The sequence below is a fragment of the Papio anubis genome, chromosome 5 (genome assembly GCF_008728515.1).
Source record: "Papio anubis isolate 15944 chromosome 5, Panubis1.0, whole genome shotgun sequence".
NCBI classification, from domain to species: Eukaryota; Metazoa; Chordata; class Mammalia; order Primates; family Cercopithecidae; genus Papio; species Papio anubis.
Window position 1 is genome coordinate 16,038,633 of NC_044980.1, and position 27,133 is coordinate 16,065,765.

Genomic DNA, 27,133 nt, shown 5'->3' on the forward strand with positions numbered 1-27,133 from the left:
ATTCCAAAGGTTAAATTTAGCAGGTTCATCATGGCATAAAACAGACAGCGCAGCTGCCAAACGCCAGGCCTATAATTCAGCTGAAAAGCTGCAGGCATTCCCTGGGCCACAAACAACCACATGTGGTCTCTAGGAGCCCCAGACGGAATGATGGGCTGTAATTCCAGGTTTGCTTGTTTTTCCAGTTTGTGTTAGAATTTATGGGTCTAAGCAGGGTTTTAGTTTGTTCCCATGGGAAGAATTATTTTCTGGTGTCTTTACTCTTAATGTCGCTACCATGGTATTGCATCAACTCAGAAAGATTCAAAGGGCAAGGGGCAGTGAGGGGTCCTGAGAACACATTAGAAGGTCCTAACAATCTTGGGGCTGAGAATTGAAGAAGCTATTGGATGTTACCCTCATAAATTAAAAGACGTTCTCAGCCAGGCGTGGTGGCTCACGCCTGTAATTCCAGCATTTTGGGAGGCCAAGACGGGTGGATCACTTGAGGTCAGGAGTTCGAGACCAGCCTGAACAACATGGAGAAACCCTGTCTCTACTTAAAAATACAAAATTAGCCGGGCGTGGTGGCGCATGCCTGTAATCCCAGCTACTCGGGAGGCTAAGGCAGAATTGTTTGAACCCAGAAGGTGGAGATTGCGGTGAGCTGAAATCGCACCATTGCACTCCGGCCTGGGCAACAAGAGAGAAACTCCGTCTCAAAAAAAAAAAAAAAATGTTCTCTAGCATTGCTCAGAGCTGAAGACAGACACCTCCAACATAACCCTGCAGACTCACAAAGTTGCAGGAAGAGACAGGACAGACGCTCCATGGTGTCTGATCCACTAGGGGACCTGTGATGTATCACACTGAAGAGCTAATGCTAAGTCTCCTTAATTTTGTGCTATGTCTCCTCAGCACTCCAGCATGGAAACCTGAAGTCCAGGAAGTTACAGACAACTTGCCCCAGCCAATGAAGGCCTCCACCCTCTTCTAATCTCAGTCGAAAGTTAAAGCTCCTTAGGAGGAAATGTTTTTAAGAAGTTCAATGTCCCCGTTCAACAGAATTGAGGTTGCACTGCATTACAAATGATACTAACCGTTCTCTGTACCCCAGTCTCCTATTCTGCAAAATATGGATGATGGTAATAATTAATGTCTACCTTGCAGGATTCAAGAGAATCAAAAGAGTTAGTATTTATAAAACATTTAGAATACTGCCTGAAATATTTAGGTATGAAACATTTAGAATATTAGCCTGAAATATAATTGCGATTACTTTTGCACCCAGCTAATAGTAAGCTCTGTGTAAGTTAGTACCTCTTCCACTGAATTCTTCAATATTAACATCTTTAAAACCCCCCAATGCCGGCCGGGCGCGGTGGCTCAAGCCTGTAATCCCAGCACTTTGGGAGGCCGAGACGGGCGGATCACGAGGTCAGGAGATCGAGACCATCCTGGCTAACACAGTGAAACCCCATCTCTACTAAAAATACAAAAAATTAGCCGGGCGAGGTGGCGGCGCCTGTAGTCCCAGCTACTCGGGAGGCTGAGGCAGGAGAATGGCGTAAACCCGGGAGGCGGAGCTTGCAGTGAGCCGAGATCGCGCCACTGCACTCCAGCCTGGGCGACAGAGCGAGACTCCGCCTCAAAAAAAAAAAAAAAAAAACCCCCAATGCCATAGCACTATCAGTTATGAAAACAGCTACCAGTTACTACTCCCTGCCCTTTTGGTCCTTATGCAAACACAAACAATTCACTTTCAAAGCTCAGAAGCTTCCAGAGGGTGGGCTTCCAGCTACATGCAGCTGTGTAATTTACACACGCTGCCGGTGACAGTAACAGCCTGAGACAGATGACAATGGGTCTAGTGGCACTGGAGGCTGGAAACCCTGGGCTGTACTTGAATACATTTGCCCAGAGAAAGAGTCCCCAAGGGACAAGTACACATCAATTTCTTATGACTCTTGGTTCCTCAACCATCCTAATAGAAAGTCAATTAAAATTGTCAAGGCCAGCATGGTAAACAGTGCTCTGTGGGACACACACACCTGTGGCATGAGGGAGCAGGATGTGGGTAATATGACGTCAACAGTGCAGACTCACCTGGCATCTTCTGGGGACTCTGCAATCAGGTGGAAAGTCCTATCGGCCATAATGATGTCGATCCCATTCTCCTTGGTGGTGTTATCTATGATCTCTCTGCAAAGGAGCAAAAGCAACAAACGTACACATCAGGAACACCAAATTCTGAGTAACTGAGGAAAGCAATTTCATGAAACCAATGATTAGAGTTGGGAAGTGTCTGTTACTGAAGAAACGGTACACAGTTGGCGCTCCGTATCTGCGAGTTCAGCATTTGTGGGTTCTGCATCTGTGGATTCAACCAGCAGCAGATCAAAACTAAAAATCCAATTTAAAAAATAATAATACTACAAATTAAAAAACAATACAGTGTAACTACTATTCACAATGCATTTGCATCATACTAGTTATTGAAGTAATCTAGAGAAGATTTGAAGTGTGTGGGAGAATATGCAGAGGTTACATGCAATGACTACATCATTTTATAGCAGGGACTAGAGCATCTGAGGATTTTGGTGGCTGCAGCGGGGAGGGGAGTGGTGGTTCTGGAACCCATCACACCAAAAGACATGGAGGGACATACAATTGTTTTCCTTTTAGTAATGATGAGGATTCCCTCTAGGGGGAGCCGGGCTCCTCTCGGCTGCCCAGGGAGGAGGCTGCTGGTGTGGCCAGGGATAGCAGGGTTCCCCTGACTTCTCTAGGGGAGAAGCTCTCTCCCCTCATACTGGTCCACGCAATGCCCACCCCTGATTAGGCCCCAGACAGGCCTGCGGCAGCAGCCCCCACTCCTGCCTGCAACTTCCTTTGGATCCTTTCTCCAATCTACAAAAGCCAACCTCGGCCTGGTGTGAGCTCCTTCCCTAACTCATCACAGCTCTCTCTCCCAGCTGAAGGCCATGGCTGCTGCATCTGACTCCTGCTTGAGATGTGCACATTATTTCCATGAGGGGTGCTGGGGGTGAGGCGCAGGATTTGGGTGTGTCTGATTCTCAGTACCATCTTGATCTCATCTGCAACCCTCCCTAAACAACATTAGGGAAATAGAATTGGTGAACCAGGTTAACAAAATCAGGGTAAAACAGCAGCAGATGTTAGGATCAGAACAGAGATAGTAATACGTTTCATGAAGAAGGGTTTGGGGCATAAAGCCAGCTTGCTCTCGCAACTAAAGAAGTACAAATGTTCACAATGAAACATGTATTTTACAGCAACAAAACTAAAATAGCCTGGTTAGAAAATAAGTATTATCTGACCTCATAGCTAGAATCACTGAGATGAAATATTTTTTAAAAAATCAAGATCAGAGCTGGGCGCAGTGGCTCACACCTGTAATCCCAGCACTTTGGGAGGCCAAGGCAGGCAGATCACTTCCGGTCAGGAGTTTGAGACCAGCCTGGCCAACATGGTGAAATCCCGTCTCTACTAAAAACACAAAAATCAGCCAGGCGTGGCAGTGCGCTCCTGTAGTCCCAGCTACTCAGGAGGCTGAGGCAAAAGAATCACTTGAACCCGGGAGGCAGAGGTTTTGCAGTGAGCCAAGATAGTGCCAGTGCCACTGCACTCCAGCCTCGGTGACAGAGCGAGACTCTGGAAAAAAAAAAAAAAAAATCAAGGTCAGAACTACTGCTGAAATCACAAGAGTGACAACCAGCTACTACTCTAAGCCTTCTTAACAGAAATCAACACCAACACAAGTGAAGCACTCCTTTTTTTTTTGTGTCGGAGTCTCGCTCTGTCGCCCAGGCTGGAGTGCAGTGGCGCGATCTCGGCTCACTGCAAGCTCCACCTCCCGGGTTTACGCCATTCTCCTGCCTCAGCCTCCCGAGTAGCTGGGACTACAGGCGCCGCCACCACGCCCGGCTAATTTTTTGTATTTTTAGTAGAGACGGGGTTTCACTGTGTTAGCCAGGATGGTCTCGATCTCCTGACCTCGTGATCCGCCCGTCTCGGCCTCCCAAAGTGCTGGGATTACAGGCTTGAGCCACCGCGCCCGGCCTGCACTCTTAAACAGAAAGGAAAACTGAATTTGATCACTCTCTAGGTCTAATGACCAATTCACAAGAAATAAACGAGAAAGAGAAACACGTTCGAACACGTGCCCATACAGGGTTGGTGAAATGCAGAAACCATGGGATAAGTGAGCTAACATGTTCCATTACAAAAGCAAGTGAAAGAAAGACGGAGGGGGCATCTATACATTAAGAGAGACTTGAGTGATCTAAAAACCGGTGACAACATCTAGACCTCATTTGGATTCTGACTTGAAGAAAGTAACTATAAAACCAACCCAAACCAACAAGAACACTACCACCTCCACTTACAAGGAAACTGCAGACCGGGCGCAGTGGCTCACGCCTGTAATCCCAGCACTTTGGGAGGGCGAGGTGCGCAGATCACCTGAGGTTAGGAGTTCGAGACCAGCCTGGCCAATATGGTGAAACTCTGTCTCTACTAAAAATACAAAAATTAGCCAGGCATAGTGGTAGGCGCCTGTAATCCCAGCTACTCGGGAGGCTGAGGCAGGAGAATCGCTTGAACTGGGGAGGCAGAGGTTGCAGTGAGCCGAAGTTGTGCCACTGCACTCCAGCCTAGGCAACAGAGTGAGACTCGGTCTCAAAATAAATAAATAAATAAATAAATAAATAAATAAATAAATAAATATAAGGTCACTGCGGAAATCTGAACAATGACTGGAGTTTAGATAATATTAGGAGCTAATTTTTTTTTTAATGTTATAATGGTATTGTGATTATATATTAGAATGTTTAAATGCATACTAAATATTTACAGAAGAAATTACATGATAGTGACTTGCTGTAAAAGAAGGTAGTTTGTTGGGGGAGTGGACTGGATAGAACTGTGGATGAAACACTTGGCCATGGGTGGATAGCCACCAAAAGCTCTGGAATAAGTCCGTGTTTTGTTATGTTCTTCTACCCACTCTTGCCCATGACTGAAGTTTTCCATAATAATAACTCACTGTTCCTGTTCTATAGGAGGTGACAGAAATGGCTGAATAAGAGCTAACATTTCCATAACTCAGTATAATTCTGATGAAGCACCTGCGAATAGAGCTTTTATTAAGCAGCATACAAAGTGAGTTGCAAAAGAAACATACATCAGTGTACTCTGGTGAAATTCAATACTCTGCCTCCCACAAGCTTCTTGGTGCTTGCGGCCCCTTCTATGGGATAATTAAATGGAAACATCATGGCTGTAATCCCAGCACTTGGGAGACCAAGGCAGGCGGATGGCTTTGAACCCATGAGTTTGAGACCAGCCTGGGCAACATGGCAAAACCCCATCTCTACTAATAATACAAAAAACTAGCCTGGCGTGGTGGCACACACCTATAGTCCCAATTACTTGGGAGGCTGAGGTGAGAGGATCACCTGAGCCCAGGAAGTTGAGGCTGCAGTGAGCCAAGATCGTGTCACTGCACTCCAGCCTGGGCAGTGGGAGTGAGACCCTGTCAGTCCATCAATCAATCAAGCCATCTATAGACAGATGAGGAACATGGTATGTGAGGCTGAGAGTAGATGGCAGAGGCAACAGAGCCATGCCTTGCTGTGAACACTTGCAGGATTCAGACCCAGGATTCTCACAAGCCTACTCCTGCACCTCATGATCTCCAAAGGGACAGCCTGAAAATGTCGAATATTCTGCCGTCTGCAGAGACATGAGATTTCTCTTACAATCAAATACATAAAAGACTTCCCTCTCCTCATTTAACTTTCCACTTCACAATAAATACTTTTCTGAAGTTGCTGATGCTGGCTGATTAGAAACATTTTACTTTTAAGGCTCCTGACTTCAGGCATTAATTTGATCCCTCAAAGATTATTTTACTACTTTTCTAAGTATTTGAGGTCACTCAGTTTTGAGTGGAGAACGACTACTACAGGTTATCCCCAAACATGTTTTCAGGCTTAGGATCTAGTTACCCCAGAAAAGCAGCTGCCTGTAACTCCTATTTTCTGGAAACATGACTTAGTCTTTAAGAAAAATAATAGGCCCTCAACAGTCCAAAGCTTTGGTTCTATAAGGGTGTGGCAGAAAAAGGGGCATGTTGGATGTGAAGACCAGCCCTGTTCCTCTCATTGCTGGGAATGGGGATGGCTAGTATAACTAACACTGGTATAAGAGAAGACAAGTGATTCACTTCAGAAAACTCCAGTCTGTCTGCTTTTAATTTAGCTAATTTATCTGCTGGCTACAGCTGAAGTAAGGAATTGAAAGTGATGCATTAACCCATAAAAAGACTCAGTCACTTGTTCCAAATTCACACCATTCTTCCTCCACACATACAATTCCATTTCCACTGGGCAACTTCCAGGTCCAACTGGCTGGCCATCTTCCAAATGACAGCCACGTGTCTGAGTGTAATCATAAAAAGCAAAGTACTCACGGATTAAGTCTTGCTTCCCAGTCTCCTAATAATTTAACCCGCTGAACTGAATTATCAGGACACCTACTACAGGCTACTGCCACTGCAAGGAACTTGCACAGCGTGGCTCTGTGACCACCAGCATAAACCACTGAGCAACCCATCAGGCCACAGCCAAGCTTAGCAACCTACTTCGCCGTTCGCACTTCGACGGTGCCCTTGAGCTTCTCTTCGCTGTCGTTTTCAAAGTACATCAGCTTGGACTGGCGGAGGACAAACCAGCGCTTCTTCCAATTTCTCCTGGACAGTGTGGAGGAGCCCCCGCCTTTTTTGTGGAGCCATCCTTGCTTGAGGGCCTCCTGCTTGGAGCGGAACCACAAGAAGGTTTCATCCTTGAGGACACACCAGCGGCGTTTCCAAGAGTTCATCAGGCCACCTGTTCCCCCCAAGATTGGGTAGAGAGGAGTGAAAGAACAGTCAGTCCAACTGGATGACAACAACATGTACAGCAGGTGTTAAGGTCTAGCCAAGCTTAGACTCGGCCCTAGCTGCAGCACCGCAGAGACCCCTCAGTGGGGAGAGGCACTGCTAGCTCATGTCTAGGGGCACTACACAGATGTCACACCAGCCGGGCTGGATTACACAAGAATCCTTATATCCAAAGGAGTTCCTGCTCACTTAGCTGAGAAAGCTTTGTAAGGAGCCAATAGAAAAGCAAGTAATGAACTAACACTGTAACCCAGGAATAAATCAAAAGCCAAGGGTGAGAACCATGTCCCTACGTAAGGATCAGGCTTATCTCCAAATGTCCCAGAGAGGGAAAATTATTTTAACATGGTGTCAAAGTTTACCAGTTTCTTTACCCGTTTTTTGGGCCAGGAGCAATGGCTCATGCCTGTAATCCCAGCACTTTGGGAGGCCGAGGAGGGTGGATCACTTGAGGTGAGGAGTTCGAGACCAGCCTGGCCAACATGGTAAAACCCCGTCTCTACTAAAAATACAAAAATTAGCCGGGAGTGGTGGTGCGTGCCTGTAATCCCAGCTACTTGGGAGGCTGAGGCAGGACAACTGCTTGAACCCAGGAGGAGGAGGTTGCAGTGAGCCGAGATTGCGCCACTAGACTCCAGCCTGGGTGACAGAGCGAAACTCCATCTCAAATAATAAACAAAGTTCACCCATTTCCTTCCATATTTGGTCAATGTGTGAACAGAATTATCAGTGATTCCAGGGTTGACCGATGAAGTCTAACTTACACAAGTAAAGACAATATAGCTTTTCGGAGAAAAACATCTTTTCAAAGAAAAGCATCATCTGAGAATGTTTTACAGGTGTAAGACTGAGACTATGAAAAAAGAAAAAGCAAGAGTACAAACTACACTAAGATTTGAACTTATACAGATGTTACTTTTCATGGGATAAAAAAAAATCTTTCTATGCTCTTCTGGGAGGATAATTTTGTATTCCAGATTCCCCAGCCTGCTCAAGATCAACATCTTACACGCATCTGTTATTATAAGATTGTCCACACATTATTTTCTTTCGACCAACCAGTAATGAAATAAGGGACATTTAAACATGGGATATTTAAAGTAAGTATAAACGAAGTGTTTTTCTCTTATGCGTTCAGTGTGTGAAAACCAGACAGTGCACTTGCTTCACTGAACTTTCTAGACTCCTCTCCCTCCTTTTGTCCAAGAGGTCCCTGCTCATTTAGCTGAGACATCTTTGGTAATTGTGCCAAGCTGCAGAGCTGTGTCCTAACATACGGTAAACTTGCCAAGGGCTACCAGAAAGAAACATTATTAGTGTTTTGATTTGTGACTTTAATCTGCGTTTCTCAAAACACGTCCGGAGGAAAACTGTAAAGTTATTCTATGATCTTGTTGTTGTTAAATGATAAAGCTTATTCACAGTTGTTTCGAAGATTAAAACAGTCATCGCAACGGCCCTCACCATTAGTTTATTTAATCTGTCGTTCTGTTATCGATAGCACTCACTCTTGGCCCTCCCTTTGCAATTCCAGGCCGTCTCTTGAAAATTCATCATTTAGATAATCTATTTAATGCTATAATTTCCCAATTGCAAACACCTTTAGTGGGTTATTTGGTTGTGAAAACTCATGTATGCCCATAAAATATAAACTGGTGATTAGATTTTCTTTCTCATTCATTGGTTGCTCTGAAACTTTTTGGCTCTGTTTTAATTAAGAGTTTTATTAAATATTAAATGATGCTGCATTTACACAGTAGCTTTATTAAGAGATGCTGAAAATTCACCCACTTAACTTCTTTGACCCTGATTTTAATACTTTGAATGTGTCTTTACTTTTTTCCTACTCTTACTGGTTTTAATCCAGTAACTGTATAATAAATCAATGTTGCCGGGCGTGGTGTCTCACGCCTATAATCCCAGCACTTTGGGAGGCTGAGGTGGGTGGATCACAAGGCTAAGAGTTCAAGACCAGCCTGGCCAACATGGTGAAACCCTGTCTCTACTCAAAATACAAAAATTAGTCAGGCGTGGTGGTGCGTGCCTGCAATCCCAGTTACTCAGGAGGCTGAGCCAGAAGAATGGCTTGAAACTGGGAGGCGGCGGTTGTGGTGAGCCAAGATCATACCACTGCACTCCAACCTGGGCAACAGAGCGAGACTCTGTCTAAAAAAAAAAAAAAAAATCAATGCCACAAATTAAAAATAAGAGGAATATTGAAGAGAATTTTCAAATTAACTTAGGGAATTAAAAACTGAGGAATGGGAATTATATGTTAGTAAAAAACAGTTAAGATGATTTCTAACTGAGAAAATCTTAAGATGCTATGATTAAATACTTGTTGGATCATTAGGTTCTGATTTGCGATGACATTTTTTCCTTTGTCAGATGTTCCAGTGCTGGCTACATCATCCTCTCTGTTTTTCATTCCAACAGTCCTACTGAAGTCCACACCAACCAGTGATTCTGGACAACAGAAAAGTCTCCCCTAATCAAACCTTCTGGGGGTTTCATGAGCACTGTGAGGCTCCAAAGCTGAAGATGGCAGAACTCCGAAAGGCAAATGACTGACAGTTGTCACTAGACCCATGTTTTCTAAAAGGAGCAGGTGAAGCAAAAAAGGAATCCAACAAAGCTGCAAGTGAAGAAAACAGAAAAAAAAAATATTAAAGACAACAAAAGAAAAAGACATGGAAGAAAAGGTAAAGAAGCTAATAGAGAAGCACAGGAAGAAAGAAGGGAAAACGGAATAAAAGAGTTTTCATGGCTGGGCATAGTGGCTCACTCCGGTAATCCCAGCACTGTGGGAGGCTGAGGTGGGCAGATCACAAGGTCAGGAGTTCGAGACCAGCCTGGCCGACATGGTGAAACCCCGTCTCTACTAAAAATACAAAAATTAGCCGACCGTTGGTGCATGTCTGTAATCCCAGCTACTCAGGAGGCTGAGGCAGGAGAATCACTTGAACCCACGAGTGCAGTGCCATTGCACTCCAGCCTGGGCAACAGAGCAAGATCCCGTCTAAAAAAAAAAAAATGGTTTTCATGGTGGGGAAGACGAAAAAAAGAAAACGTAAACGTAAATGAAGAAAGACGGCAGTAAAAAGGAAAGTGAAGAAAAGGGAGGGAGAAGACAAATTTAAAAATCAAAGATGGGAGAAAGCAGGAAGAGGAGACCTAGGGAGGAAGGTTCTCATATCCCTGCCCATCCCCACGTTCTCAACTCTCTTCCCTCTCCAGTCTAGGTCCATGCGAGAAACAGGACGGTCCCTTCTTTTTAACCATCCATGTAAAACTCCTGCCAAAAACTGGTGATGATTATGGTTTCTTATTATCCCTGTCACTGAGTTCCAAGTCACAGTCAAGAACAGGAATAAAGCATAAACACAAGATCCCAATTAAATAATTTTCTGGCCAGGCACGGTGGCTCATGCCTACAATTCCTGCACTTTGGGAGGCCAAGGTGGGAGGATTGCTTGAGGTCAAGAGTTGGAGACCAGCCTGGGCAACATAGTGAGATTCCATCTCTAGAAAAAATTAGCCTGGCATGATGGTGTGCGCCTGCAGTCCTAGCTTCTATGAAGGTTGAGGTGGGAAGATGGCTTGAGCCTGAGTTTGAGGCTGCAGTAAGCCGTGACCACACCAGGGCCCTCTAGCTTGGGTAACAGAGCAAGACCCTGTCTTAAATAAATAAATAAATACTAAATAATTTTCCAAAAGGAATGTACCTCAAGGCCTCTAGGTGTTAAGGTTCAGCAAAGTATATTCAAAGGTTAATAACAATCAAAGCATACAATGCAAATGCTCATCATGAAGTACGTATGGTGAGCAATTCAAGCGAGCTGTGGCCCTCAGTGAGCTCTTCACTTTCCCCCATATATAGCACATCCTTCTAGACTCTCTAATATCCCTGGCAGGAGAGAACATGCAGTTTATCATTAGAATGGGTCTCCACCAATTCCAGCAGCAGCAGCAACACACACATTGGTTTGTATGTCTGTATATGTGAGAGAGAGAGCAATGAGACTGAGACAGAGAGGAAGACAGTGAAAGAGAAAGTTGGGGAGAGACGGAGAGAAAATAGAAGAATGAACAAAGAGCTAAGAAAGGAAAAAGAGACGGGGAGAGACAGAGGGGAGAAGGACTGATAATGGAGGCAGTGGTTGCAAATGCTTTGTGCTGCCACTCTGCACCAAACCAGGGGAGTCACGACTGTGTTCACGCGGGCAGGACCACACCACCCACGTCACACCAACATGACGAGGCGTCCCTGCATGCATCTAGGTGGCCCAACACCAACGTAAGGGTAGGTAGAATGACTTTCCCAGTCCCCATCCATCAGCCCAGATACAATAACACCTCCGTTATTTACCATCCCCATCCATCAGCCCGGATAAAATAGCACCTCGCTCTCCCGCTAACCCAGACTCCATGGCAGCTGCAGTCATACCTTTCATGTACAGAAAGCTGTGGAAATATGGCAGAGTGACACAGCTGTACACAGAGTCACGCCGGTACGACAGCTCATCGTCTGTATCAAACCTGGAGTCAAAGTCCTCTTCACTGTCTTCAAACTGGACCGAGAGAGAGAAGCCAGTGGTGAGGGAAAAGGCCACAAAGCAAACCACTAAAACACCCAGCATGGATCATCATTGAAAAAATAAAAAAATACAGCTACTCAAGAGGCTGAGGCAGGAGAATCACTCGAAACCAGGAGGCAGTGACTGCAGTGAGCCGAGATCGCGCCACTGCACTCCAGCCTGGGCGACAGAGCGAGACTCCGTCTCAAAAAAAAGAAGAAAAAAGAATGAAGAAAAAATAACTGACAAGCAATACGCCTGATTTACGGTAGCACACCAATAATTCAGAATTAAAAATATCAACTTTTAAGGTCAAATGGTCAGTTGAATTGATACGTGAAAGACAAGATATACTTGAATCCAAAGGCTATCTGCCCTAAAATTAACAATGCTTTTTAAGGCTATAATTTGAATCAAACCATGCAAAAGTTAACCCCTTTTGAATTACTATCTTAAATACATTTTCAAACCTTTGAAAGTCAAGAGAACATTCAATGCATGACCAAAGCGACAAAATAAAAGTAAACTACAGATAAATGCAGAAACTGGAAAGAGTACATTTAAGCCCTGCAGCTTCTTCCTTTATACCCGCTATAAGAAGTAACACCGTGTGGTTTGGATTGTGAAGTTACTGGAAGGAAAGTTTGCCAGTTCATCCCCGGCAAGTCTTGTTCCAGTTTAGGGTGTGTCTTATTTCCTAACGCAGCATGGCAAAGCTAAAAAAGTTCCATTCAAATTGTAAAAAAAGGGAAGGAAGAAATAAAATAAAATAAACAGAAGTTCCATTTAAAAAGACAGTTTCTGACCGGGCACGGTGCCTCACGCCTGTAATCCCAGCACTTTGGGGGTCCGAGGCAGGTGGATCACCTGAGGTCAGGAGTTCAAGATCAGCCTGGCCAACATGGTAAAACCCCATCTCTACTAAAAATACAAACATTAGCTGGGTGTGCTGGCGGGCACCTGTAATCCCAGCTACTCAGGAGACTGAGACAGGAGAATAGCTTGAACCCATGAAGGGGGGATTGCAGTGAGCCGAGATTGTGCCAATGCACTCCAGCCTGGGCAACAGAGCAAGACTCCATCTCAAAAACAACAACAATAACAACACCACAAATAAATAAATAATAGCCAGTTTTCCCAGGTCTTGGGCCCACAGTTCAGCTCTGGGGCTTTGTGCGAAACCTGAAACAGGCACATCACAATTCCACTTACAAATGCAGTTGGCTTATGGAATAAGAAAAAGGTTTAAGATGATCTCTAAGACCACGACTCTGCAATCTTTGCACAGATATCCTATGGATATCTTCATTCAACTTGAGGATGCCACAGGGATGGGTGTGACCGGCCACCCATTTCTTTTTTTATTTTTATTTATTTATTTTTTATTATACTTTAAGTTCTAGGGTACATGTGCACAACGTGCAGGTTTGTTACCTATCTATACATGTGCCATGTTGGTGTGCTGCACCCATTAACTCGTCATTTACATTAGGTATATCTCCTAATGCTATCCCTTCCCCCTACCCTCTCCCCACAATAGGACCCGTTGTGTGATGCTCCCCTTCCTGTGTCCAAGTGATCCCATTGGTCCCGGCCACCCATTTCACTGGAACATGCCAGGTAGGTACTCACTGAGGACTGTGCCCCCTCAGAGCTGAACCGGTAGGCACCCGAGCTGTTGTAGGTCCCCATAGAGCAGCGGTAGTCAGGGGACCACTGGCTGCCGTAGGAGTTGGAGAAGGTCACGCTGCTGCCGGAAGTGATGGCACCATCCTCATAGTCATCCTGGTCGTAGTCGTAGTCGCCATCTGGGGAGGGGAGGTCCCCAGCATTCTGGGGCATGCAGTAGGTGGACTCGCCGCTGGAGGAGTTGTGCAGGCTCCCGGAGTCCTGCACTGACGGGGTGAGCAGCACTGTGCTGTCCGCGCTGGGGCTGGTGGGCACCACTGTGTCATTCATGTAGGGGTCCTCCTCTGAAGAGTCGTCGCTGGTCCGGATGCCACTCGTTCGCTGGTCTGAGTGGCCGTGCTCACTGGGGTTGGGGGAGTCCTTGAAGGCGTCGTCGTCGGCTTCGAAGCCCTCGTCGACCTCCTCCTCTGGGTAGGGCTGGCTGAAGTTGAAGTTGGGCTTCTCCTCGCATGCGCTCTCGGCCAGCTCGCTGGAAAATTCGCTTCCCACAGACAAGGACCGCTCGATATTCCGGACACACTCGTCGATCTCATCGAAATTGAGGGACTCGAGGAACTCCTGGGCCGCCCTGCACGCTTCCTCCTCCAGCCTGCGGAGCTCCTGGTCCCGCCGCTGCTGCAGCTTCTGCAGGGAGGCCTCGGTCAGCGACAGCTCCTGCTGCTCCTTCATGCGCTGCAGGTCCTCGATTTCTTTCTCCAGACGGAGGATCTCTTCCACCTGCTTGTTTTCCTTCTGTTTCTCCAGTTCACGGGTCAGTTCAGCTTCCTTCTGGCTCTTCTGCAAGGCTTCGAGTTCTTGCTGCTTCCTCGTTTCTTCTTCCTGAGCAGAAGTAGAAGGGAGATTTCAGAAGGCTTCTGTACAAAAGTCCAAGCATAGCTCCGGCTTTGCAACCAGGATGAAATGTGGTCATTACGAGTTGGACTGTGTCCCCATAAAGTCTATAGGTTGAAGTCCTAACCCTCAATACTGCAGAATGTGACTGCATTTGGACATACGGCTTTTAAAGAGGTGACTAAGTTAAAATGAGGTCACTAGGGTGGGCCCTAATCCAAGCTGACTGGTGTCCTTTTGGGAACAGGAGACTGGGTCACACAGAGCAAAAAGGCTGCGTGAAGACACACTGGAACGGCCACCGGCAAGCCAAGGGGAGGGGCCTCAGAAGAAATCAAACCTAAGGATACCTTGATCTTGCAGTTCCGGCCTCCAGAGCTGGGAGAAAATCAGTTTCCACTGTTTAATCCACCGGTCTGTGGTCTTTGGTCGTGGTAGGCCTAGCAAACTAACACGCTGGTTATACTGATTTAGAGAAATTATACTCTTGTGATGCACACTAAAACCTCAGCCATTCACTACGCTTTACCCAACTGTAACGGGTCAGAAACTGCATCATAAACACATCCTCTTAAATTGGCCTTCCTATTGTCTTTCTACTTTAATTCGGTTTTGAATCCTAGAGTCCAAGCGTTAGAAGTGGGAAGTAGAAACACGAGAGGCTAAGTCGTCACTGCACTCATTACCTGCTGGGCGCGGAGCTCGGCTTCTCTTCGCTGTCTCTCTCTTTCTCTAAAAATAGTAAAGAAAAAGTGAAAATCAACAACAATAACCCTAGAACCACTTTTCAGAGAGATCTACCTTTTTAAAACAGCTTTGCCAAAGACAGAAAGCTTGAAAGACAGAGCCCCTTCCTCTGGCCATGGACTTATTCTGCGTATGACTAAAAATATTCACAGAACTGGGTCTTTCATGCTGCCAAGGAATTTTATATTCTAGCCACCAAGAGTTACTGTTTCAAATTGTAGGTTCTGGGGCATCTGCTGGGATTTCTGGCTGCACAGACAGATACCGAGCATAGCACTCAAAATGTATCCTTTTGTTTCATCCCAGCAAGAAAGGTACTGTACCTTTCCTCTTCCTCCCGTTTCTTCTTTTCTTCCTCTTCCTGTTTCTTCTTTTCTTCTTGCTCCCTTTTCTCTGCCAGCAATTGTCTGTAAACTCGACGAGCAATCTGACCTCTGAGTTGCTTCTGGAAAACTATGGCTGCCTTTTTCAGGTGCAAAAATCTCCTCCTCAGAAGGAATGCTCTGTAATTCTTCTGTATTATCACCACACAATAAAGGACCTTTCTGTATTGTTTTCTGAAAATGAAAGAAAACAAGGGAATCAGCATTGAAGTAATGAGGCTTTGCGCTATTCAAATGAGCTCACATCAAGGCTGCAAGACAAAAGAGGACCCAGTTTCAGAATGATAGTCTCATTATGGAAACTGGAGAGAACAAGGACGCCCCTTTGGTCAAAACAAAACAGAAGAAAAACAAAGAAATACTAACAAACAAAACTAAAGTAAGAAGCCTATCACTATCTTGGCTAAATAAACACATAACCAACCCCTCATGTTGACTTTAAGTAGTTTTGGCAGAAAGTTGGGTAAATAGGTTCCCAAAGAGATCTGATATATTCTCCTGTTCATATAAAAAAAATCATCACAGCAGGACAGCTTTGTACTCCAGAAAATGTAACATGTAGCATTTCACAGGCACAATGGATGGGACTAAAATGCACATGAAGAGAAGTTGCCTCAGGCCAGGTGCAGTGGCTCACGCCTGTAATCCCAGCACTTTGGGAGGCTGAGGCGGGCGGACAGATCACGAAGGTCAAGAGATTGAGATCATCCTGGTCAACATCGTGAAACCCCATCCCCACTAAAAATACAAAACTTAGCCGGGCGTGGTGGCACACACCTATAGTCCCAGCTACTTGGGAGGCTGAGGCAGGAGAATCACTTGAACGTGGGAGGTGGAGGTTGCAGTGGGCAGCGATCGTGCCATTGTATTCCAGCCTGGAGACAGAGCCAGACTCTGTCTCAAAAAAAACAACAACAACAACAACAACAAAAGAAGTCACCTCATTCCTCAAACAGCTGGAGGATGAGTCTCTATAGCCAAAATAGTAACACCAAGATGAACAGCCAAGCTGCTGTGGCTTCAAGACCTGATGCAGAGGAAGTAGGTAAACAAATTAAATATCAGTAGAAGGCTGGGCACGGTGGCTCACACCTGTAATCCCAGCACGTTGTCAGCCGGGAGGATCCCATGAGCCCAGGAGTTTGAGAGTTTGAGACCCTCCTGGGCAACATGGAGCAACCCATCTCTAAAAAAAAAATTTTTTTTTTTTAATTAGCCAGTCATGGTGGTTTGTGCCTGTAGTCCCAACTACTTGGGAGTCTGAGGTGGGAGAACTGCTTGAGCCCAGGAGGTCAAGGCTACAATGAGCCATGATCATGCCACTGCACTCTAGCCTCAGAGACAGAGTGAGACCCTGTATCAAATAAATAAATAGATCTCAGTAGAGTTCCCTGATGTCACTGTTCTTTCTACCTGAGATGTCAACAAGTGCAGAGCTCCCTTTCCTACTTGCTGCCCAGGTCAGGCTAGCTAGGTTTCGGGAGTGGCTGCTTAGGAGGCCTGACCTGAGGCTCCCCTCAATTAGAAAACCTCAGGCCACTCCACTGCAACACACTGGGAAGGAAGGACCCCCTCATGGAGCTTACTGCCTTCTCCCCTCAGCGTGGGGTTCTTACCGTGCCAAGAAGCCCAAGACATGGGCCCGAATCACCATGGCCGCATGGCTCACTTCCTCCTCCCTCCGTTTCTCCAGTTTCTGTTCCAAGGATTCTCGAAGAAAGACCTGCTCAGGAGGGAGTCACATGTCAGAAGCAAAGAACGTGGCCAGCAGAAGGAAGGCATTTCTGAGTCTGAGATATCTTCTGGGGTTAAGGCTTTTTTCTCTAAGTTTGCTCCACCACATGGCCATGCTTTCTAGAATAATGGTTTTTAAAGATTCCACCTGTCAGGGGCTAAAACACTTGCAAAATCCAATAAAGATATATCACATGGAAAAACAAAAATGCTGCATAAAAATACAAGTCCCTTTTATGGTTATTGTTACTAGATTCAACAGGCATAAAAGGACTACCAAACTGCTATCTAAGCTTCTAAACACTGAACACATCATGGGCCGGGACAAATAGTTCATGGACCAGCATCGGTCACTACATTGAGTCTATGTAATATGATTCAGAGATACAGAAAGCAGAGGAAGGAAAAGAGGGAGGGAGGGAAGCCAGGAAATTTCTAAAACGTTATTTTGCTTTCATGTGGAAATCCTCTCTTTATGCCTGCTATGTGATTACAATCAGAGTATCTTGGCTTCAAAAACTTAAATGCACTCAAAATATTGACGTTAAGAACATAATTCTGAAAACTGAGTTTAAAATGAAAACTGAATTATTTCAGCTACGTCTCAGTTCGGCTATCACAAGCACAGCAGACCCGGGACTAAATAAATTGGAGCTGTTTGCTTGCCTATTTCTGAGAATGGACACTTTCATCCTCTGCTTATCAAACGTGTGTCAGGTAATTGGCACTTTGTATTAGAATTCCTAGTTTTTTAGAAGATATGAAAATATCAGGACCTTCTCTTGATAAAGTAGCTTTTAATTTTGCCATTTCAGATGTAATACATGCATAAGAAATTTTGAATGACTCCCTAAAACAACCAGTATCAAACATTTTCATGTTTTTTTGTTAACAGTCCACACAGATGCATTTTGGTGTCTCCACAATTTTTGACTTTATACTTCCATGAGTCATTCTGGCCTAAACTGGTGCATCATGTTCTCCCAATGGCACATTTTTCCAGGTTCTCTGCTCTGTGTCCTCCATGACATTTGGGCACGAAAGCAAATAAAGAGTCCTAGCACCTTGTGACTCACAGCCGTACCTATTCCTGCTCTGGGTAAAACTCCATCACACATCATTCTCCTAGGAAAGCTCTTCATACAATCCTCTCCTTATAATACGATTAATATATTCTGTTGGCCGGGCGCAGTGGCTGACCCCAGTAATCCCAGCACTTCGGGAGGCCGAGGCAGGTGGTTCACCTGAGGTCAGGAGTTGGAGACCAGCCTGGTCAATACGGGGAAATCCTGCCTTTACTAAAAATACAAAAAATCAGCCAGGCATGGTGGCAGGTCCCTGTAATCCCAACGACTTGGGAGGCTGAGGCAGAAGAATAGCTTGAACCTGGGGGGCGGAGGTTGCAGTGAGCCAAGACTGTGCCGCTGCACTCCAGTCTAAGCAACAGAGTGAGACTCTGTCTCAAAAAAAGCAACATATATACATATATACTCACACACATATACACACACACTCATACATACTCATATATACACATATATACTCATATATACATATACATACTCATGTATATGAGAATATATATATATATATATATATATATCCATCCTCTGTTGGTGCAGAAGCTACAATTGTAAAGTTTGTTGGATGTGATCTTCGTTAAAGATGTTCAGAAATACAGAATTCCCTGTACATATCAAAACCATGTAGCAAAAGCAGTTTTCATCAAGACTGGACTTTAAGGAAGTATTTCAACTTCTCTTTGAGATTTTTGTTTGGTATTACATAACTTACTCTAATGATTTTGCCCTTAGGAGCACTTAAAAGGAAAAGTAATAGCCAAACCTTGGGGAAGGGGGTGGTGGTGACGAAAGATAAAAGTGTGAGTTCTCATGAGCCACACAGCGATGACACGAACAAGTGAAAACCTTTATGAAGGAACAAAGGTCTTCTCCACCATTGGAAATCAAAAGAAATGTCTTGGTTAGAATCAGAATCAGACAAACACTTGCTTTAGTTTTCAGTCCATTAAAAAGACAGCTCTCAAAATAAATATATAAATAGATTTTTTAAAAAGACAGCTTTCTTCCCCTGCCTATTAAATTATTCTTCCGCATCTTTATTTACATTCTCCTTCACCAACCTAAAGGGCAAACAAATGGAGAAAATGCTTTTAGGGACCTGTCAGTTTCATTAAGAACATGAACCCTGAATTTAGACAATGACAGAAGGAAAGTGATAGGTTTGGCTGTGTCCCCACTCAAATCTCATCTTGAATTGTAGCTCCCATAATTCCCAAGGGTCATGGGAGGGACCTGGTGGGAGGTAATTGGATCATGGGGGGTGGGTCTTTCCCATGCTGTCCTCATGATAGTAAGTCTCACGAGATCTGATGGTTTTAAAAAGGGGAGTTGCGCTGCACACGCTCTCTTGCCTGCTGCCATGTAGGATGTGCCTTTACTCTTCCTTCATCTTCGGCCATGATCATGAGGCCTCCCCAGCCATGTGGAACTGTGAGTCCATCAAACCTCTTTTTTTAATAAATTACCCAGTCTCAGTTATGTCTTTATTAGCAGTGTGAGAACAGACTAATACAGAAAGTGTTTATGTGAGCCCTTGTGTCACCTTGCCATGTTCCCAGGACTCAGCCAAGACCAAATTGGCACAACCTACTGACTGGGAATGTGGCATCAAAGCAGGCACCAAAGCAGCTGAGCAAAGGGCAGTGCCCACTCAGGCGCTGCTTGGCTGAACTTGACTCAATAACCAACAGCAACCCTTTCACGTGGCTCTTTTTCACCTTTATCTTCTTAGGTAGCTTAGGATCCTGTGGGTTATTCCAGTACACTGTCTTTATAAAAATACCTCCCGCAGGCTTCACTGACATAGAACTGAAGAAGAAAAGTCTGACACTGAAGTCCAGAGGGTCAGAAAAGTAAAAGTCTTGAGTCTTAAGGAATCCTTGAGGCAGTGGGAAAAACCAAAACCAGGAAGGAGAGGGACCAACTGCCCACCTCAGGCACCGTAAACGCAGCTGTTCAGCAGGGAAATAAACTGCAATCTCCTCCCCACGGGCTGTGCCATGGAGCATCCGACAGGCCGCCTCGATTCCTAGTAATGCTTCCCCAGTCCTCTAGGTAAGAATGCTTGCCTTACAAGAACAAACATGTTTTAGATAAGCCAGCCAGTTCAGACGTGGGGCCATGTCTAATTCGCTGCCTTCGACACTGGCCACACTCGCCTGTTGTGTATGGCAGACATTCCTTTACCAGAAGACCAGAAGTTCATTAGAGGTTTGAGGCTTTAAATACAAAGACCTTCTGACAGCAAGACACCAAAACACCTGCTCTCCAACACGTAAATCAAACACTGGTCAAGATCAAAGCTATCAAGAAGGCATAATTCAAATCCTTTGATGTTTACATTTACTTCCTAACGTATCTATGGAAAAATACACTTCCATCCAACTTCTACTCCCCACTTTTCACCGATTAAAACTGAACTCCTCTTTAAAAACTTCTTCTTGAATACTTCCTTGATCATTTCAATCCATAGGGATCTCTCTCCTGAAGAAGCTGTTTTCTTGCTCCTTTAAAAAGACTGTACTGCATGATTTAATTCATCCACTGTGTGAATATCTTATCTTCCAAAATAGCAAACTGAGGAAAACGCCCATGTCTCTGTGTCCCCTATGCTACACTACGTCCAAAGCCTGCCTTGGGCCTGATTTCCATAATGAAGTGAAGTTGAATTAGTACTTGGAGCCCAGAAGAGATTGTTAATGGCCAGGGTGAGTTTTAATGGTCTCTAATGTCACTCCACTGTAGAAGGCAGTGAGGTGACTCCTTTATAGAGAATGCAATTTTTTTTTTGTTTTTGAGACAAGGTCTCACTCTGTGGCCCAGGCTGCAGTGCAGTGGCATGATCAGGGCTCACTGCAGTCTTGACCTCCTGGGTTCTAGCAATCTTTGCACCCTAGCCACGCGAGTAGCTGGGACTACAGGCACATGCCACCACGCCTGGCTAATTTTTCTGAATTTTAGTAGAGAAAAGGTCTCGCTATGTTTTCCAGGCTGGTCTCAAGACTCCTGGGCTCAAGCGATCCTTCTGCCTCAGCCTCCCAAAGTGCTGGAGTTACAAGCGTGAGCCACTGTGCCTGGCCTGCAATTTCTTTTGATTAAACAAAATCAGAGCAGATTATATTACACTGCCAAGAGATCCACCTGAGCCATTTTCTTCAGAAAGTTTTCCTAAGTAAATAAATGTATGACATCCTGTGTCATCTCTTACAGTTTTTCAGCACTTCTAGACACTGAGTAAGCTCAGCACTGTGTAAAATGAACAATCGGCTCTACGTGCTCTACTGGGTGATCGCACAGAAGCCAACAGCAAGACGGCAGGACAGCACATGAAGTCTACATCAGGGCTAAGAAGAGGATGACCTGGGACAACAGAGGAGGGGGCTTACCCCAGCTGTAGGGTACACTGAGGAATGTCCAAAAAGGAGTCCTTTCAAAGTCTACATCCAAGCTAAGACCTAAAGATAAGTTGGCTACAGAAGGCGTGGAGAGTAAGATTCCAGGCAGACAGACCTATCACCTGAGGGGGGCACACCCTCCCAGTGGGTGACACCCCTCTTTAATCTTCCTGAGTGAGGGTGCAATCTGGGACTTGCTTCTAGCCACAGACTGCAGCAAAGGTGATGGGATGTCACTTCCGTGAGAACATTACATCATACAACACTCCGTCCTAAGCTGGAGCATGGGGCTATCCTGCTGGCCTGAAAGAAGTGAGCTGCCATGTCGTGAGGGGGCCATGTGGCAAGGAATTTTGGGGGCTTCTAGGAGCTGCGAGTGGTTCCCAGTCAATAACTAGAAAGAAAACAGGGACTTCAGTCCTACAAAAACACAGGAAAATGAATTTTGCCAATGACCAAGTGAGCCTGGAAGACGCCCTGAGGTCCAGAAAGGAACAAAGCCACAACATACAGGGACTGCAGGCCTGGGGGACCCTGATCAGACGACCCAGCTCAGACCCTTAGATACTATGAGATGATCAATGTGTGTTGTTAAAGCCACGAAGTTTGCAGTAATGTATTGCAGAGCAATAGCTAGCTCATGTGATTATCTCTGCATGCCATCTCTACCCTATTTTGTGTTTATATCTTAAATCCCCCACCAGTAAAACATTCCCCTAGAGCAGGGAGGTAGGTCCATCATGACTTTTCCTTGCTGAATGGCCAGGAGGTGATGCCTAAGTACTTGTCATCAATCTCACATTGGTCAAACCGCAAGACATACGTCTCTCTCTCCCCGCTTTCTCCCTCTTTCCTTTCCTCTTTTTATAAAGCAAAGAAACTCCTAAATTAAAAATAGCATACTACGAGTGGAAGCTTTAAAATATTTCTGACATTGTACTGCTGTGTGTAAGGGCAGAAGGATTGGGAATGAGGATTCGTTCTTCGAGGACACACGTGTCCTCAGCTGCCTGCATTTCTGTGTCAAGTCACATTGCTGTCTCTCCCACGTGACAAGTCACTGGAGGTGGGTGGGGAATGAGAGTGGAAGCCCAACGAGGTTCTTGGCAGTTCCCTGATCCAGAAAGAAGAAGTCATACAACAAATTTTATGACTAATTTTTTATGTTCAGGCCAGACCGCCCACTACTCTGCTCCTATCTGGAAAAGGGGATTAAGGAGCCTCTGCCCCAACAGCATCTTCAAAAGCAGATTTTCCTTTTCGCTTTCTGGACTGAGTTTTTGACAACTGAAGGGATTTCAGACGGGTTACTGATTTTTTGCTCCGTCACTGCTCTGGTTGCAGGGATAAAAGCCAATATTTGAATTACAGAAAGTTAGAAGGGTCTGGGGTATCGTTTCTTAGACACTGGGGGCTGCCTCATACTTCCAAAGCACTGCTACTTGTCTGCCAACATTTGTTGACTGCCTGAACAAATAGACACACACACCAACAATTAGGATGAGACGTTTCAATGCGTTCTCTAATGAAACAGAATCCCTGACAAGTCAAGGACTTCAAATAAAATAGTAACTGTTCGGGAGACAAAATGTTACGGTAGGCATGACAACAGGAGTATCCTCCTAATGTGAAAGAACAATTGTGTAGCAGTGTCACAGAACCCTAAACCCCATGAGCATCGCCCCGAGATCTGTCGGGGATTCGGTGGGAGTTGCTCTTTTCCCGCATCGTACCTTCGTCTTCCCCAGCTGCCACTCGCTGTTGGAGGCATCGTAGAGCTGCAGCAGGCTCGTGCACTTCCCTCGGACGTCCTCAGGCAGAGCCAGATTCCTCATCAGCACTTTATACCTGCAACGGAAAGACACACAGGGTCACCACCTTCTGCGATGGTTCCCTGTTTTCTCCAATCCCTTTGAAAAGAAAGAGAATCCAATTCAGCTCCCTCTTGCCTTTTGTAAAAGTCCTGAAAGGGTCTTCGGACCGCATACCCAGCTTTGCGGATTCTCACAGTCTCCAGCATCCCTGAGTACCGCAGCTGGTTCAGCACAACTGCCTGGTCAAACTGGTCTGGCATCTAAACCATGCAAAAAAAGATGGGATACCATTAGAAAAAATGGAATTAGATAAGGCAGACTTAATAAAGCTACCTCCATCATTGGTTTACCCCTGCTTCAAAACACATATAAGAGTCTTGAACCTACACAGAAATACAGACTAGCACAGGAACCCCAGTGGAACCAACACCTCGCTTTAACAACCATCAACCTCTGCCAATCCTGCCCCATCCACAAGCTACTTCCTCCCTCCCCTTATGTTTAAGAAAATCCCGGCCGGACACGGTGGCTCATGCCTGTAATCCCAGCACTTTGGGAGGCCGAGGCGGGCAGATCATGAGGTCAGGAGTTCGAGACCAGCCTGGCCAGTATGGTGAAACCCTGTCTCTACTAAAAATACAAAAATTAGCCAGGCGTGGTGGCGCACGCCCGTAGTCCCAGCTACCGGGAGGCTGAGGCAGAAGAATCACTTGAACCCAGGAGGCAGAGGTTGCAGTGAGCTGAGATGGTGCCACTGCACTACAGCCTGGCGACAGAGTTGTCTCAAAAAAAAGAAAAAAAGAAAAAAAAAAAAGAAAAGAAAATCCCAAGCTTCACATCATCTCATTTGCAAAGATTCTACTATATGTCATGTGTTAATATAACACTATTATCGTATCTTTAAAGATATCAGTAATTCCTTTATATTAATATCCATGTTCACATTTCTGGCTGTATCACAAATATCATAAAGGTACCACCACTTTAAAATCTATTTCTTCCCCAAAGAATCTAAAGTGTTATACAAATGTCACTTTATTTTACTTTTTAAATTTGAATTCCTAGGCATTTTTTACCTAAGAACACAGTGACTCAGTGAGGGGCGGATACCCACACTGCGGCAGGTGGGGTGGGGGTGGGGGTAGGGGTGGAGAAGGGGAGACGACCATGCTAGCCAGTGGAGAAGACACAGGAGTGAAAAAAGAGTTTGCCTTTGCTCAAATTCTAGTCGAATACTTATTCACTGAGATCTCCATACTCTGATCACTAAATGAGTAAGCCCGAGAACATACAAATTAAAGACAGAGGAAATCAGACCAAGACTTAATGTTGTGAAATGTGTTCTTTTATTTGCTCAGCTGCCAAACAAACTGGCACTGGGGCCAGGACAATAGGTTTTCAGGGGAAAGCAAAAAAGTGGGCCATTTAGGAACTCTGGGGACAGTGGTTTGGTTTTTTAGTCTACCCACCCGCGTTCCCTTTAATTAAGCTGCATGTTGTTATCCCACATAACTGTGAATACAATGACAAAAAAATAGTGCTATAGGACCTAACTGGTAAAAAATACAAGAATGCAAAGTGGCTTAACAAGAATGCAAAGTGGCTTAATTTGTGACCTTTAACAATGCAGTCATTAACACAATTAGGCATAAAGCCATGTTATTCTGCAAGCTTTCAAAATTGGCAAAAAAAAAATAAATGTAAAGAATGCTTTGCAACTGTCCCTCACAGCTTTTGATGGAATAGCTGCCATCAGCCCTAGTGGGCTGACTTCTCTCACATTTAATTTCTTCTACAAACACTGTGGTCAAATTGTCTTTACTTAGCAGTATTCCAACCAAGTGCAGCCAGCAAATTAGGGCAAACGTCCAAAGAACTGTGGTTCTCTGTTTTTAGTCTTGATTAAATTATCCATAGAAAAGTAAGAAAAGCATAAAAATATGAAAACAAAATTACCGTTGGTGACTCTTACGCCATCTCTCTGGATTTAAAAATGCGGGCTCGGGGGTGGCTGACTGTTCTGAAGGCATTTGGTTACAACGTTTCTGTGAGATTTATTTGGGAATATAATCTAACCAGCACCAATCTACAAAGACTAGTACAGGGCAAATATAAAAGGAACATCGAATCAAGTATCAGACTTACTCAACTTTGTTAAATTTATACTACCAGAGAAGCCTTCTAAATTTAATATTTAATCACTTGAGGCTCAAAAGACTTTCATCCAAAATATCTCTATCTCAGGCTTTCACTGTTCCCGACCCCCTCTTTTCTCCCAGTCTCTACTGAACAAAGTCCGTACAATTCCCCAGTCCGGCACTCGAGTTATTAAAACTGAAGATATTACACCAAAAGGGCCTCCCCATCCAAAAAGTTCACCCACACTCACCATCTTCCTGCCTCTCCGAGGGGCATTGCACCTTCAGTCTGGCTCTTGGGCCAAAATTCGTATGGAAAACAACGGCCACACTGACCTTTTCCCCACAGCTAAAGACACGGAACAATAATGAACACCATTCCTGCGCTTTAAAAAGTGCCCAGTCGCCATGACAACCCCTTCCATTCTCGGGCTAATTAGTGTGGTGTGGTTGTAGGATTTGACACAGCCCGGGGAGGGGAGGGAGGGAGCCAGGAGCTGTTGCGAGTTCCAGGCTCCCATTGAGAGTGACTCTGCCCCTTCCCAGTAACTTAACCAGGGGAGGGGCATCTATAGGCTGATGGTCGCCCTAGGCAACCCACCCTGCGATCACGAGGCGGGGTAGACCTGGATTTCCACTGGTGGTTCTCTTTTCAGCTGCAATTTCCTTTTCTGGTGAATTCAATGTTCGAAGATCACACAGCTGGAGGCTGGACAAGGCACAACTTAAAGGCATTTCGCCTTTCAAAACTTCGCTATCACGCTGTCTCCACTGGTAACTAGTTTTCCAGAACCGGAGCTGACTCCCACAAAGGCTGCCCTGCAGTGTACCAACAGGGAAGTCTTGATGGCAACAAATAGGTTGGAGTTTGGAAGAAACAGCCTCTAACCCAGGGCAATTACAGTCACCTGATCCGTTTACTGAATATTTACTGAACACCTACTATGTGCAAGGTTTTGTAATTCATGATCGGGGAAGATTTTTTTTAAAAAAGGTGGAAGCCGTGTTTTGTTTCCAAGGACCCTGCAATTTAGGAGGGTGGACAGGTACATCAGTACTTACGTAGCGGAAAGCCTAATATCAAACTATAAAGATTAAAATTAAGTTCCTTGAGAATATAGGAGAGAGAAAAATACTGAGGGGGCATGGGAAGTGCACAGATTTGAACTAGAGCTTGGAATCTTAAAATGCTGGAGGGAAGGGGCATTCTCCGCAGAAAAAAAAAAAAAACCAGGAAGAAAAGCCAAGAGGAACCTGGCAGGTTCAGTCAACAGGATGGGATGGAACAGAGGGAGGCAGGAAGGACCTGGGTGGAAGATGGATGCATGGTTCTTGTATTCAAGATAAGGAGGAGTCACAAGGAGTCACTGGAGGCTCGCTGTAGAGACAAACAGGGTCAGACCTGTGCTGTGTAAGGATCCCCTTGGTGGCAACAACAACACTAGGAGCAAGACTATCCCCAAACGGGCGGTGGCGGGTATATTCTGATACCACGCACGTTGTAAAAAGGTCATGCAGCCATTAAAAAAATAAGACCGGCCGGCCGCGGTGGCTCACACCTGTCATCCCAGCACTTTGGGAGGCCGAGACGGGTGGATCACAAGGTCAGGAGATTGAGACCATCCTGGCTAACATGGTGAAACCCCATCCCTACTAAAAATACAAAAAAATTAGCCAGGTGTGGTGGCGGGCGCCTGTAGTCCCAGCTACTCAGGAGGCTGAGGCAAGAGAATGGGGTGAACCCGGGAGAAGGAGCTTGCAGTGAGCCGAGATGGCACCACTGCACTCCAGCCTGGGTGA

The 27,133-nt window shown here is 45.2% G+C and overlaps 1 protein-coding gene and 1 long non-coding RNA gene across 3 annotated transcripts in view; one reads left to right on the plus strand and one right to left on the minus strand.

Moving 5' to 3' along the window:
• The window catches only part of LOC110743431, a 74,416-nt gene extending 64,786 nt beyond the window's left edge, over positions 1-9,630 (plus strand). Inside the window, exon 8 of the long non-coding RNA XR_004183653.1 lies at positions 9,380-9,630. This is a non-coding gene — a long non-coding RNA (uncharacterized LOC110743431). The remainder of the gene's footprint in view (positions 1-9,379) is intronic.
• Positions 1-27,133, minus strand: part of MYO10 (myosin X) — a 283,038-nt gene that overhangs the window by 25,561 nt on the left and 230,344 nt on the right. For both annotated transcript variants that reach the window (XM_031666095.1, XM_031666096.1), the window contains 9 exons: positions 23,331-23,455; positions 23,115-23,229; positions 16,787-16,893; positions 15,111-15,344; positions 14,727-14,772; positions 13,153-14,028; positions 11,391-11,514; positions 6,647-6,890; positions 2,086-2,181 (listed from right to left, as the gene is read on the minus strand). In XM_031666095.1, coding sequence (XP_031521955.1) covers positions 2,086-2,181; positions 6,647-6,890; positions 11,391-11,514; positions 13,153-14,028; positions 14,727-14,772; positions 15,111-15,344; positions 16,787-16,893; positions 23,115-23,229; positions 23,331-23,455 — 1,967 coding nt within the window. The remainder of the gene's footprint in view (positions 1-2,085; positions 2,182-6,646; positions 6,891-11,390; positions 11,515-13,152; positions 14,029-14,726; positions 14,773-15,110; positions 15,345-16,786; positions 16,894-23,114; positions 23,230-23,330; positions 23,456-27,133) is intronic.